Source organism: Cherax quadricarinatus, unplaced genomic scaffold, assembly GCF_038502225.1.
Source record: "Cherax quadricarinatus isolate ZL_2023a unplaced genomic scaffold, ASM3850222v1 Contig1176, whole genome shotgun sequence".
Lineage (NCBI taxonomy): Eukaryota > Metazoa > Arthropoda > Malacostraca > Decapoda > Parastacidae > Cherax > Cherax quadricarinatus.
In genome coordinates this window covers 86761-102923 of record NW_027196202.1, presented here as the reverse complement: position 1 = coordinate 102923, position 16163 = coordinate 86761, and the positions used below count along the sequence as shown (strand labels likewise).

General features: G+C 39.7%; 1 protein-coding gene across 3 annotated transcripts in view; it reads right to left on the bottom strand.

Annotated features, from left to right (window-relative positions):
- Nucleotides 1-47: 47 nt before the first annotated feature.
- The window catches only part of LOC128693544 (popeye domain-containing 2), a 37735-nt gene continuing 21619 nt past the window's right edge, over nt 48-16163 (bottom strand). Inside the window, exons 2-4 of one of the 3 annotated variants that reach the window (XM_070080885.1) lie at nt 9749-9851; nt 1012-1152; nt 48-392 (exon numbers count right to left, since the gene is read on the bottom strand). In XM_070080885.1, the coding sequence (XP_069936986.1) occupies nt 360-392; nt 1012-1152; nt 9749-9851 (277 nt within the window). In that variant the 3' untranslated portion in view covers nt 48-359. The remainder of the gene's footprint in view (nt 393-1011; nt 1153-9748; nt 9852-16163) is intronic. The other 2 variants (XM_070080886.1, XM_070080883.1) reach the window with 2 other exon arrangements.

The window sequence follows — 16163 nt, the reverse complement described above, 5'->3', positions numbered from 1 at the left end:
ACTAGAAAAAAATTTTTTGTATGAAAACAATAGCTACCATTTTCCTGTTATGCACATTCGCAAAGGAAATTAAAAGAACATACTGCCACAAACATCAGAATTTAAGTTCTTTTATGACAAAATGAATGGAAGCCTGACAACATCTTTGTGATAACTGATACATCACTAACGATATGTTCTCTTGGTCATTATTACACAATCACTTTTATAGACTGGGCCATCTGCTGCTATTGGTCCTCAATATACTTCCTTCAACTTTTGGCACCTGGCACTAGACTGCCAGGCACCACCTGCCGCTCCACTCCGTCTTTCTTCCAGTAGCAGAGGTACTTATGGACGCATCTGCTCAGACTCTACTCCTACAACATTGCAAGCTTCTGAGGAAGTTTTGGCTGCAATACGAAAGACCTAGATCTATTATTTAACTCGTTTGTCTGCGATTATTGCATATATACCTACATACATACATATATACAAATATATATATATATATATATATATATATATATATATATATATATATATATATATATATATATATATATATATATATATATATATATATATATATATATATATATATACACACACACACACACACACACACATTTGTATATATATAAACATACAAGACATACATGTACATAAAGCTTTACAATAAAAGACAGTAAGGTTATAAATTCTAACTAACTTAAGAGAAATGAACAAATTGGATTTGTTACATTTACCTTGAAATTAGTATTCTATATATCTATATGAATATGGATAATGAATATTTTGTCTATAGTCGAAATTTTTCTATAGTTTGACAACTTAACAGTTGTCACAAACCTAACTGGAAATTGGTGAAAAATGCGAATATCAAGAAATATAATGTTTATGACAGTAACCAAAATGGAATTAATGACAGTTATTTGAAAAAGCGATAGTAATTGCTGAGAAAGATTGTTTTAGGAAAGACATGGTGGCTAGGGTGATGTAAACTGGTCTCTGGCCAGGTGAGTGTGTTACCTGCATCAACTTCTTGACCACGTCGCGGCCCAGGATGTGGTCGAAGACCGCTTGTAGGAACTGGTCTCCCATGATGGTGAGTTTGAGCTTGTCACGGTGCCAGATGAGCACTCGAGAGTCCTCAATGGCCGTCGCTGACACCTGTAAGTACACTGATGATTAGTTACTTGGTTCACCTGTCAGCCCACCTGCCTCGCCAGATACTGCTGAGAAAGTTCTTCTAGATCACCTTCACCCTACTGAAGCTACTTGCCTTTCTTTTCTCCTACTTCTCTCCTCTTCCCTTCCCTCCCCTTCCACTACTTGCTTGCTCTCCTGCTACTTCTCTCTCTCTCTCATTCTCACATACATACATGCACACAATATAAATAACCTCTTTGTGCATAAAAAGAGGATAAGTGTTGTTCTTTAAAGAGCAGAGACATTTAACCAGAGCCTTTCTCAGGCACCAACCTTGCATTCATTTTTTACAGATGCAATGGAAATAAGTCACTGACTTCTTTTGGGTTATTATAGATAATTTATGTATATGATAATTTTACTTATGTGTACCTGTGCCTAAATAAATTTACACTCAAGTGTCACCCATTTCTGTATAAATAATGTATCATGTTGCAATAAACTTTTATTGTATTTTATCTTGAGGTGAGAGAAGTGTCATGTCTCATAATTCAATTGGCAGCACATTCAACTCTCACACACTGAGGTCCGGGGGTCGATCCCCAGTATGGGTGGAAACATCAGGATACATTTCCTTAACACACTTGCTGTCTATGTTCACCTAGAAGTAAAATAGGTACCTGGGTGTTAGAGGACTGGTGTGGGTCACATCCTAGAAACAAAACTGACCTAATTTGCGGGAAATGCTGTGCATAACAAGGTGGTGTTTTCTATATAGTAGTGTCAGCTATCGTCTGTATATATTGTACATATACTGCTAGAAATAAAAGATTATTATTATTAAAGATGACAACCACAGGAAATTATATGTACATATGTATTATACATGAATGTGTGTGTGAGATGATAATATTTTATTACATGAAACTATATTTTGTATGTAGATGAATGGTTCAGAGAACCGACATGTTGATAAAATAGACACATGTGCAACTCTTGGGTATCTTTATTACCTGGAGTTTACCTGGAGAGAGTTCCGGGGGTCAACGCCCCCGCGGCCCGGTCTGTGACCAGGCCTCCTGGTGGATCAGAGCCTGATCAACCAGGCTGTTACTGCTGGCTGCACGCAAACCAACATACGAGCCACAGCCCGGCTGGTCAGGAATGACTTTAGGTGCTTGTCCAGTGCCAGCTTGAAGACTGCCAGGGGTCTGTTGGTAATCCCCCTTATGTGTGCTGGGAGGCAGTTGAACAGTCTTGGGCCCCTGACACTTATTGTATGGTCTCTTAACGTGCTAGTGACACCCCTGCTTTTCATTGGGGGGATGGTGCATCGTCTGCCAAGTCTTTTGCTTTCGAAGTGAGTGATTTTCATGTGCAAGTTCGGTACTAGTCTCTCTAGGTATATAAGTGTATATAATCATGTATCTCTCCCGCCTGAGTTCCAGGGAATACAGGTTCAGGAACCTCAAGCGCTCCCAGTAATTGAGGTGTTTTATCTCCGTTATGTGCGTTGTGAAGGTTCTCTGTACATTTTCTAGGTCAGCAATTTCACCTGCCTTGAAAGGTGCTGTTAGTGTGCAGCAATATTCCAGCCTAGATAGAACAAGTGACCTGAAGAGTGTCATCATGGGCTTGGCATCCCTAGTTTTGAAGGTTCTCATTATCCATCCTGTCATTTTTCTAGCAGATGCGATTGATACATTGTTATGGTTCTTGAAGGTGAGATCCTCCGACATGATCACTCCCAGGTCTTTGACGTTGGTGTTTCGCTCTATTTTGTGGCCAGAATTTGTTTTGTACTCTGATGAAGATTTAATTTCCTCGTGTTTACCATATCTGAGAAATTGAAATTTCTCATCGTTGAACTTCATATTGTTTTCTGCAGCCCACTGAAAGATTTGGTTGATGTCTGCCTGGAGCCTTGCAGTGTCTGCAATGGAAGACACTGTCATGCAGATTCGGGTGTCTCATCTGCAAAGGAAGACACGGTGCTGTGGCTGATATCCTTATCTATGTCAGATATGAGGATGAGGAACAAGATGGGAGCGAGTAGTGTGCCTTGTGGAACAGAGCTTTTCACCGTAGCTGCCTCAGACTTTACTCTGTTGACTACTACTCTCTGTGTTCTGTTAGTGGGGAAATTATAGATCCATCGACCGACTTTTCCTGTTATTCCTTTAGCACGCATTTTGTGCGCTATTACGCCATGGTCACACTTGTCGAAGGCTTTTGCAAAGTCTGTATATATTACATCTGCATTCTTTTTGTCTTCTAGTGCATCTAGGACCTTGTTGTAGTGATCCAATAGTTGAGACAGACAGGAGCGACCTGTTCTAAACCCATGTTGCCCTGGGTTGTGTAACTGATGGGTTTCTAGATGGGTGGTGATCTTGCTTCTTAGGACCCTTTCAAAGATTTTTATGATATGGGATGTTAGTGCTATCGGTCTGTAGTTCTTTGCTGTTGCTTTACTGCCCCCTTTGTGGAGTGGGGCTATGTCTGTTGTTTTTAGTAACTGTGGGACGACCCCCGTGTTCATGCTCCCTCTCCATAGGATGGTAAAGGCTCGTGATAGGGGCTTCCTGCAGTTCTTGATGAACACGGAGTTCCATGAGTCTGGCCCTGGGGCAGAGTGCATGGGCATGTCATTTATCATCTGTTTGAAGTCATTTGGCATCAGGATAACATCAGATAGGCTTGTGTTAACCAAATTCTGTGGCTCTCTCATAAAAAATTTATTTTGATCTTCGACTCTCAGTTTGGTTAGCGGCTTGCTAAAAACTGAGTCATATTGGGACTTGAGTAGCTCACTCATTTCCTTGCTGTCATCTGTGTAGGACCCATCTTGTTTAAGTAGGGGCCCAATACTGGATGTTGTTCTCGACTTTGATTTGGCATAGGAGAAGAAATACTTTGGGTTTCTTTCGATTTCATTTATGGCTTTTAGTTCTTCCCGCGATTCCTGACTCCTATAAGATTCCTTTAGCTTAAGTTCGATGTTTGCTATTTCTCTGACCAGTGCCTCCCTACGCATTTCAGATATATTGACCTCTTTTAGCCGCTCTGTTATTCTTTTCCATCGCCTGTAAAGGGAGCGCCTGTCCCTTTCTATTTTACATCTACTCCTCCTTTTTCTTAGAGGAATAAGCCTTGTGCATACATCGAGTGCCACCGAGTTAATCTGTTCTAGGCATAAGTTGGGGTCTGTGTTGCTTAGTATATCTTCCCAGCTTATATCGGTTAGGACTTGGTTTACTTGGTCCCACTTTATGTTTTTGTTATTGAAGTTGAATTTGGTGAATGCTCCCTCGTGACTAATCTCATTATGTCTGTCTGGGGCTCCACGCATACATGTCTGAACAACCTCAATTATGTTGTGATCTGAGTATATTGTTTTTGATATGGTGACATTTCTTATCAGATCATCATTGTTAGTGAAGATGAGGTCTAGTGTATTCTCCAGTCTAGTAGGCTCTATTATTTGCTGGTTTAAATTGAATTTTGTGCAGAGATTTAAAAGCTCGTGTGAGTGTGAGTTTTCATCAGAGCTGCCTCCTGGTGTTATTACTGCAACAATATTATTTGCTATATTCCTCCATTTTAGGTGCCTTAAGTTGAAATCTCCCAGGAGCAAGATGTTGAGGAAACGTTTTGCCACACAGTGGCTTCATCAGTCCATACAAAGGAGAAACATGAAGAGCAGGAGGGAAATGAGGTAATCAGTCCCTCAACCTTGAGTCAATGTGGTCAGTCCATCAATCTTGAATAGAATACAGCATATGAGCTTATATACCGTAGGCAGGAGAGGTGCAGCAGTCGTAGGTGGTGTCACATTTGTCCATGTGAAAGTAGGTCATGCCCAAGGGTTAGGCAAGCAAAGAATTCCCAAGTATTAAGATCCCAAGAAGTTGCAGTGTCTGACAGGAATGTAGATGAATAGTTCAGAGAACCGACTACTCTTCACGTTTCTCCTTTGTATGGACTGATGAAGCCAATGTGTGGCAAAATGTTTCCTCAATAAAGATACCCAAGAGTTGCACATGCGTCTATTTTATCATTTATATTTTTTATACTGCAGAAAAGAAATAAAGTTGCATTCTATAAAACCTGAGTTTTTTTCTGTAGTTTAATAACAACTCACTTGGCTGGATATACATGTACGTACATATAACTTTTAATGTACTAGAAATCACCATAATCTATGTCTAGTTTTAAGAAGTGTGTCAGCATTAGAATTAGTCTGCCAGAAATGCTCACACATGTTAGTGGCTTTCTTTAGCTAACAATGTTTTATAACATGTAAATCACACATTGTACACTTTGCAAAGAAATAAAATTTGAATTTCAATAAGTACTGTAACTGACTTTTTTGTGGGGGGGGGGGTTATGTTACTATACAAGACAATTGTAAGTTAATTATTATTATTATTATAATCAAAAAGAAGCGCTAAGCCACAAGGACTATACAGCGATTGTAAGTTAAGCTTATTTAGTTACAGGTACACATAAGTACAATTATCATACATAGTGTAAATTACTGAAGAAGAAAACAGGTTACCAAATTGCTTAAAAACACACATTCTGCAACAGAGGAAAGATAGTCTTAGCGGAGAGATCACTGAATTAGAGCAAAAACTTGGGATGTTATACCTAACAGAAGAAGTACAAAGGGAACAAAGGGCCATACAGGATATTGCAAGAAACTCAGAATATTTCTATTCCTATGCAAAATCCAAGCTAAGAACTACCTGTAGAACTGGACCATTATTGAGAGGAGATTCGTATACTGACGAACAGGAAATGAGTGAAATCCTAAAAGAAAAGTACGAGTTGGTGTTCAGCAACCCACTAAATGACAGCAAGGTAGAAAATGCAGAAATATTTTTCACTCCAGCAGAAGGCTATGCAGACCAACTAACTTACATTAGTACAAATCCCATAGATTTCAAAAAAGATATGGATAACATGCCCACTCAATCAGCACCTGGACCAGATTCATGGAATGCCCTATTTATAAAGAAGTGCAAAGTACCACTAGCATGAGCTCTCAGTATTCTTTAGAGAAAGAGCTTAGATCTAGGTGAAATACTGGAGGCCTTAGAGTGCAGACATAGCTCCTTTGCATAAGGGACATAGTAAAACACTAGCTAAAAATTACAGGCCAGTAGCCCTAACTTCTCACATCATAAAAACCTTTGAAAGAGTGATGAGGCAGCAGATTACAAATTTCATGGACCAACACAACCAGCATAACCTGAACCAGCATGGTTTTAGAACAGGATGATCATGCCTGTCACAGCTACTGAACAATTATGACAATTACGGAGGCGTTAGAAGACAACCACAATGCAGATGTGATTTACACAGATTTTGCAAAGGCATTTGACAAATGCGATCATGGAGTGATAGCGCACAAAATGAGGGCCATGGGCATTACGGGGAAGGTAGGCAAATGGATTTTCGGGTTCCTAACATACACAACACAAAAAGTAGTAGTAAACAGAGCAACATCCAGCATCAGTGAGATAAAAAGCTCAGTGCCCCAAGGCACTGTCCTGGCACCTCTGCTGTTTCTCATCATCATAGCAGACAGATAAAAACACCCATCACACTTTTGTATCATCATTTGCAGATGACATTACAATAAGCATGAAAGTCACTGCAGTAGAGGACACTGAAAAATTACAGGAAGACATAAGCAGGGTTTTCCAGTGGGCAGTAGAGAACATGACATTCAATGGTGATAAGGTCCAGCTGCTTAGGTATGGAAAGAATGAATAATAAGAATACGTATAATAAAAGCTTTATTTATATAAGTGTATGTACAAGGTATACAGGCCTAGCTGACATCAATAACATACTACTATACAGAAAGCCACTTGTTATGCTGAGCATTTCGGGCAAATTAGGTCAGTTTTGTCCCAGGATGTGACCCACACCAGTCAACTAATACCCAGGTACCCATTTTATACTGATGGGTGAACTGGGACAGCAGGCGTCTTATGGAAACACCCCCCTAATGTTTTCCAGCTGTACCGGAGATTCAAACTCCAGACCTCAATGTGTGAGCTGAGTACGCTAGCAGTCGAGCTACGGGACACCTCAAAAGGAACACTATATGCAAAACTGAAGAGGGTCAACAAGTATTGTAGAACGAAAAGAACACACAAAAAAACTGGGAATAATAATGTCAGCTGATCTTTCTTTTAAAGACTCTAACAAAACAAAGATCATGACAGCCAGGAAGATGATGGGGTGGGTGTTGAGAACTTTCAAAACATGGGGAAATGTTGCCAATGGTGACACTGTGGCACGCAAAGGGTATGTTACAATTTACTTGGCATATGTACACACTCCCATATAGGCTGCCTCCCAACCAACGAACTGGTTGCTAAGGGTTTAATGATTTTTTAGGGTACCTGTCACTAAATCAGTACCTTGGTTCATTGTTCAATTACAAGCGAGCCCGCCAAATGCTGAGGCGATGTGGTTCACTCGCGGTCAGCATTTGCCAGACTTGCCTAGCAGCTGGTTGATTACGGTGCTTTCTCTTTCTGGCTTCTGTTTTGCCATTCTTTGTCACCATGTGGTACACTTATATTCAACTCCTGTACATAATGTACATAGTTACAAAATTGTATATATATCTGGGGAAGGAAATACAAGTTAAATATGTATTACTGTTGAGTTTCTTTGCTCCAAAAAACCCATTATGACCAGGTTACAGGCCATTCTTACCTGTGTCCATAATACTCTTTAAATCGCTAGTGCTCCCTCCCTTAGAATACTGCTCAGTGCTGACAGCCCAGTTCAAAGCAGGAGAAATATCAGAGATGGAACAAATACAGAGATAGTTTACGGCTCACATTTAGCCAGTAAAGTACCTAAATTACTGGGGATGCCTTCAAGTCATATCTCATATCTCATAATTCTGTAACATTTTAAACCTAAGATTTAATATAAGTCTGCCTGAAATGCCTAGCCATGCTAGGCGTTCTAGTGGTACACTCTGTAATTATTATTTTACTACATGTAAACCACACAATAACCAAATTCTGTAAACTCAGCATTGTAATACTTATAAAGAATAAAGTTTGAATTGAATTGAATTGAACTGAATTGACACAAACATCTCTACGACATTCCCCGTGTCCGACTAAACCTTTACAAAAATTCAATGTATGTCAAAGGCCCTAAAATCTGGAATACCCTACCTGAGAACTCTAGAACTGCAGACACATTCATCACCTTCAAAACTACCATTAGAAAACATCTTATCTCCCTGATACACCCCATCAACTAACTACACGAATACCACCTGGTGGTTCACACTTACACTCACTCACCCACTTGACCATAAACAGAAATATTAATCTCAATCTTAAAATAATGAATCCTATGATACTCCAATACTGAAACTATGTACTGTGCCAAAACAAAAGCATTCACATTGCTAAACTCACAAACTAGTATTTAGTCACTTAGCCATAATACCAACTTACCTCATAATTTGTAATATTTTAAAATAAAGAATTAAACTAAGTCTGCCCGAAATGCCTAGCCATGCTAGGCGTTCTAGTGGTACACTCTGTAATCATTATTTAACTACATGTAAACCACACAACAACCAAATTCTGTAAATTCAACATTGTAATCTTTATAGAGAATAAGCTTTGAGTTTGAATTTGAAGTCTTGAACATGTACTCAATGGAGCGGAGGAGAGAGATACATGATAATATATACCTGGAAAGTACTCGAGAGCATGGACCCAAATCTGCACATTGCCATAACATACTGGAGTGAGAGATATGGGAGGAAGTTTAAAATAAACCCAGTGAGGGGTGCGGTGGGGACAATAAGGGAACACTGTATCAACATCCGGAGTCCCAGACTATTCAACATCTTACCAGAAGATATCAGAAACACTGCTGGAACAAGTGTAGAAGCCTTCAAGAGGAAACTGGACAAGTATCTTCACCAGCTGCCAGATCAACCAGGCTGTGATGGATATGTGCAGCAGCGAGCCTCCAGCAGCAACAGCCTGGTTGACCAGGCAAGGACCAGATGAGCCTGGCCCATGACCGGGCTCCGAGTTTACCTGGAGAGAGTTCTGGGGGTCAACGCCCCCGCGACCCGGTCTGTGACCAGGCCTCCTGGTGGATCAGAGCCTGATCAACCAGGCTGTTACTGCTGGCTGCACGCAATCCAACGTACAAGCCACAGCCCGGCTGGTCAGGTGTGCTTGAGTAGTGAAACTCTCGAAACTCTTCGAAGTTATATGAAAGGTATAGCCCAAAAGGCGTTGAAGTGTCTTATTACCATACACAGCTGAACATGTGTAAATTACCTAGGATAAACTCCAAAAAATCAAGAGACCTCTATTTTTTAGCAGATGATTACAACTCTGATACTACTCATCAAATCTTTAAGACCGACCTGAATATGACACTAAATGGTTATAAATGACCATAATTTTTAAAGGGGTGGACCGGTAAGCCAGCGGAAGGCCTCGGTCACATGACCAAAAGCTCCAACCGCGGATCATAATCTAAAACCCACGTCAGGAAACACTTGTCCTGTTTCCTGACGAACTTCACTTAACCTAAGACTAACCTGGAAGAACTCGTCAGTAGAGACGCCAAACCACTCTGGTGAGTCCAGGAACTGGTGCTGAGACACTATGTGCAGCGCCCGGCCGTTCTGACTGATCACCAGTCTGTGGGCAGGAAACAATGTCTTCATACTTGAATATCTTCATTATTCCCCCCATACCAGTCCTCTGCAGCGGTAGTTAAAGGATTATAGAGGACGTCTGTAATACTTTGACTGTCCTGGACCCATTATGTACCTCTGAAAGAGGTACATAATGGGTCCAGGACAGTTAAAGGTACTCATTATGTGGAAAATTTTTTAATTTTCCGAAACTATAGTGCCTAATAGGTGTTTAATGTGTCTATATGGGTCAAAAATGTATTTGAAAATAAGAGTAGAACCAAGAGTTCCCTTTGCGCATGCGCGGATGTGCGGGAGGGAGTGGCGCGTATTGTTTTGAATGGTGGTGAGGAAGCTGAGAAAACATGGAACCACGAAATTGACGTTCACGGTGGCCTAAGGATTAATATAGGCCTCATTTCATAATAAGAAGTGTCGTAATTGTTCCTGGTGGAGAGTGAGGGAACGGGATTTACGGGACCACAGTAATAGAGTGGTAAAAGTGTGATAAGAGAAGGAGCGGGTGACTGACGCGCCACAATGGACTGTGTCCTGGGGAAAATTACCCTTGGATTAATCATCACTCATCGGTCTCAGATCTTAATGGAGTGACCTCTAGTTTGTATAATAGTTATGAGACGTTAAATCGGCTTGTGAATTGTAATGTAATTAATGATAATAACGCTAAGTTAAGAGAATATGTGAAGTGAAATAAGTCGTTTGCTCCGAGTGAACACGCTAGACCTCGTTGTTAACGAGACGAGGAAAGGGAAACTCCTTGAGTCACGACGTCTAAAGCAGGACAAACCAGCGGATACCTCGTCCTGCTGGAATGAGAATCGTGTCGGTGTAGCAGGACATCGAAAATGAGATGGTGAATCAAGAAATGAGGAATATCAATCACCCACAGTTAAGTAACCCTTCTAGTTATAGCAACCTTAGACTGGCCAGTAGTGGTATGTTATAATTAGATAGGTTACGAGTGATCCAGCTACATCAAGTGACCACCAGAGAACATCTGGTAAGTAGTGGGATTATGTACAAATGTTTTCCTTGACGGATGTATCCATGTGTGTCCTACCCCCCCCCCCCTTCATTCAGTTAAACTAATATAATCTATACAGTCCACAATTAATTAGTAGCACCGTACTTGTGGGTGCTACCCAATCCATACTGGTCTCGGATAGATATGGATAAGATTGTGAGGTCGAGGGGACCACTTGGTGCGACCAGGGGTGGTTAAGTTTTCTCACATGTCTACACGGGGTGACTACGGTAAACAATATGATTGTCTCCCAATGAGATTACTGGTATGTATATAATGTTGAGGTACATACAGGTAAGCACCCTAGAAAATTTTCCATATCTGCCCGTTGGTCCTTCGAACCGGATGCAATCAGTGAAAAAATTAATTGAATTAATTACTTAATAATTAAGTGACTGATTGAAGGAAGTGGGTGTAGGGTGCACAAGTTTAATCGATCGTGTGATGGATGACAATTAGCCCAATTAATTGCTAGCACATGTGTGGCTAGGATTTATACAAGAGTAAAGTGCAAGAATTACTCTTATAAGGCGCCTACTTAAGTTGTATAATCAGTGATTAATAATTCTCTAACCATGACTGGATCTAATGGAGTTAATGTGGCTGACAAGTCCATGAATTTTAGAGTAATGAAAGCATCATTACAGGCTATTAAAAGCCATGTGACGAAGGCATTTGATTTAGTGAATCAAAGAACCGTGAACCCTAATGAATTAAAGTTATATTTAGATGCTTTAGAGAGTAGATTTGATTGGTACAAATTGTGGTTTAAAGACTGTGAAAGAGATCTGCTGGAGAATTGTGCAGATAGAATGGAAATGAATGTTTTAATTAATCAACATTACGAATTGGAAGAAAAACTGTCTTGTAAAAGTAAGGCTTTGAATAAATTAAAGGGTGTAAGCCAGGCAGTTGATCAACCTATTAATGCAAAGGGTGGGTTTGCCAAAACCTCCATAGTACGGGCTGGAGGAAATCAGACTAGGTCGGCAGGAATTAATTGTTCAATTGCAGACCAGCCAGCCAAACAGTTCTAAGGATATAACACATAATGACGCTGAAGTATCTGTCAAGTCTCAAAAGGGAAAATTAATCCCAGTGGTAATAATCATAGTTAAGAGTTAAATAGGCACATATCAAGTCAGGAATCAGTAATAGTGGTTCCTCACATCAAGGTAAGAGGAATAAGTACCTCGGTAAGTGTAACCCGGTTAATAAGAGGTCAGGCAAGGAAAAGAGAGACTGCCTCTTTTGCCAGGGTACTCATTTCACTAAAAATTGTAATGCCTGTAATTCATGGGACATTAAAGTGGAAAGAATGAAAGAACTTGACAGATTTATCAGATGTCTAGACAATCATAATGTAAAGGATTGTCATACCAAATTGAACAGTTGCTATCAATGCAACAAGGGAAAGCACCATACAGTTATGTGCAGGGTTGTATGTGATTCTTATAATAATGGTGACAATAATGATAATGTTAATAACCCTGACACTACAGTGACTGATGTAAAGGTTGCAGCTAATGGCAATAATGATGGCCTAGCTGAGGTAGCCTTGCCGGTGTTGGATGTAAAAATTCAGGATAAAGGGCATAAACCCAAAACCATACGGTGTCACTCTCCTCAACACTGGTACGGGCCATGTAATATATGGCAGACTACCGCCTAGTAATAATGACTAGAGGAAGTAGTGAATACGGTCACGGTGTCTTACTCATGAAAGGTCAACCCAGTACAAGTATTCTTCTATCGAGAATGATGTTGAACCAGTCTAATTTGTGGGAGCTGGACAGCATAGGGATTAATGTAAATGAGGAAAGTCCAAATGATTCCTTTACTCAGGAACAATACCTGAAGGATGTTAAATGTGAATCTGGACATTACTGGGTGCGACTTCCGTGGAAGCTTGACCGTCCAGAATTACCTACTAATTATAGGATGGCGTATGGACAGTTAAAGGGCCCAGCTCTGCGAACTGAGCAAGACACCAAAATTGTTGACTGCTTATAATGATATAATTAATAAGCAGTTAAATAATAAATTGTTCTTACTTCAGGCGACGATAAATGCACACCTTAAATGCACAGGCGGTCCACTGAGCGAAGTAATTGGGTAAATAATCTTATGTGGACAATTTCCGGGTGTGACGTCAACTGAAGAGGAACTAATGAGGATATGTGAAGGGGTTAATGAAATAATGAAGAAATGTGCTGGGACTGACTTGGGATACTGAGAGACTTGTTATTGTTAAAGTCTCAAAATTCCAGTATGCCCAATAAATTAATCCAGGGAGCATAGGCTTATGCCCCTGAGAGAATGGAACACTAATTAGTCCATTTTGAGGGATCAATAAATATAGATGGCCATGGAGTTGGTGCCTATATGCAGTAATGTGCTGGGGCTGACTTGGGATACTGAGAGACTTGTTATTGTTAAAGTCTCAAAATTCCAGTATGCCCAATAAATTAATCCAGGGAGCATAGGCTTATGCCCCTGAGAGAATGGAACACTAATTAGTCCATTTTGAGGGTTCAATAAATATGGATGGCCATGGAGTTGGTGCCTATATGCAGTAATGTGCTGGGGCTGACTTGGGATACTGAGAGACTTGTTATTGTTAAAGTCTCAAAATTCCAGTATGCCCAATAAATTAATCCAGGGAGCATAGGCTTATGCCCCTGAGAGAATGGAACACTAATTAGTCCATTTTGAGGGTTCAATAAATATGGATGGCCATGGAGTTGGTGCCTATATGCAGTAATGTGCTGGGGCTGACTTGGGATACTGAGAGACTTGTTATTGTTAAAGTCTCAAAATTCCAGTATGCCCAATAAATTAATCCAGGGAGCATAGGCTTATGCCCCTGAGAGAATGGAACACTAATTAGTCCATTTTGAGAGTTCAATAAATATGGGTGGCCAGTGAAGATGGAAAAAATTGTACTCCACATTATGTAAGTCGTCTAGCAACGACCTCCGCCCGGCCGCAGTGTGGAAAATTTTTTAATTTTCCGAAACTATAGTGCCTAATAGGTGTTTAATGTGTCTATATGGGTCAAAAATGTATTTGAAAATAAGAGTAGAACCAAGAGTTCCCTTTGCGCATGCGCGGATGTGCGGGAGGGAGTGGCGCGTATTGTTTTGAATGGTGGTGAGGAAGCTGAGAAAACATGGAACCACGAAATTGACGTTCACGGTGGCCTAAGGATTAATATAGGCCTCATTTCATAATAAGAAGTGTCGTAATTGTTCCTGGTGGAGAGTGAGGGAACGGGATTTACGGGACCACAGTAATAGAGTGGTAAAAGTGTGATAAGAGAAGGAGCGGGTGACTGACGCGCCACAATGGACTGTGTCCTGGGGAAAATTACCCTTGGATTAATCATCACTCATCGGTCTCAGATCTTAATGGAGTGACCTCTAGTTTGTATAATAGTTATGAGACGTTAAATCGGCTTGTGAATTGTAATGTAATTAATGATAATAACGCTAAGTTAAGAGAATATGTGAAGTGAAATAAGTCGTTTGCTCCGAGTGAACACGCTAGACCTCGTTGTTAACGAGACGAGGAAAGGGAAACTCCTTGAGTCACGACGTCTAAAGCAGGACAAACCAGCGGATACCTCGTCCTGCTGGAATGAGAATCGTGTCGGTGTAGCAGGACATCGAAAATGAGATGGTGAATCAAGAAATGAGGAATATCAATCACCCACAGTTAAGTAACCCTTCTAGTTATAGCAACCTTAGACTGGCCAGTAGTGGTATGTTATAATTAGATAGGTTACGAGTGATCCAGCTACATCAAGTGACCACCAGAGAACATCTGGTAAGTAGTGGGATTATGTACAAATGTTTTCCTTGACGGATGTATCCATGTGTGTCCTACCCCCCCCCCCCCCTTCATTCAGTTAAACTAATATAATCTATACAGTCCACAATTAATTAGTAGCACCGTACTTGTGGGTGCTACCCAATCCATACTGGTCTCGGATAGATATGGATAAGATTGTGAGGTCGAGGGGACCACTTGGTGCGACCAGGGGTGGTTAAGTTTTCTCACATGTCTACACGGGGTGACTACGGTAAACAATATGATTGTCTCCCAATGAGATTACTGGTATGTATATAATGTTGAGGTACATACAGGTAAGCACCCTAGAAAATTTTCCATACATTATGTACCTCATTATGTACCTCTGAAAGAGGTACATAATGAGTCCAGGGACTGGACTGCAAAGTACTTATGGCTGAACAGGTTATATGTAGTTAGTGTGGGGGAAATATACTTATATAATACAGTTCACGGTGGTTAGTGCCACTGTTAGTAAGTTTATTTAGGTACAGGTACACATAAATGCAGTTAAGTAAGTTATCATACATATTAACATGTGTAAATTACTTAATATAACCCCAAAAAAGTCAGAATCTATCTCCTTTTTTTACAACTTACCGCATCACTGTTCCATCTTATTTTATTATAAACTAGCCATAACTTGTCCTCAATAATTCTACCTCACTTTAAGAAATACTCAATTGCCCAATTTTATTCTAAAATCCCTATTATTGCCCAATTTTGCTTTAAACTATATTGATCAAACTTATTGTAAACTTCTTTTATTGACCATTTTATTCTATACTTTTTAGAACTAGTATTTTCAACTACAACTTTTATATTATCCTGTCTACCATCTTACTAGCATATTATAACCAAGTCATTGCCATTTTTATTTTTATCATATTTTTTTTATTATTATTCTTTTGCTACCTTAACTTGTGTATTTTATCCTGTCAATTTAAATCTAATTATACTCTAATTCTCGTAAACAACTTATATAACACCTTAGTGCAATTACAATTGAGAGTCTTGTGCCTTTTTTATATTATTAGATTAAACACAGTTGTACTATAGTCAATACCAAATTCATTATATTAGACCATAGTGCAATTACTAGTGAGAGACTGGTGCTATTTTTAATTTGTATTTTTATATTATTAAATTAAATCTAGTTGTACTATAGCTCATTCTAGCTCAAAACATAGACTACACAAAAGTCATTATATTAGACCTTAGTGCAATTACAAGTGAGAGTCTTGTTCTATTTTAAATTTGTATTTTTATATTACTAGTTTATACCTAGTTGTACTTTAGTTCATTCCAGCACAACACATAGACAACATCAACTTCATTATGTGTAGTAGTGACTATACTCTACATGACCAAAATACTCTAGCTATATACTTGTCCAAACTTCCTACCACTACAGATATC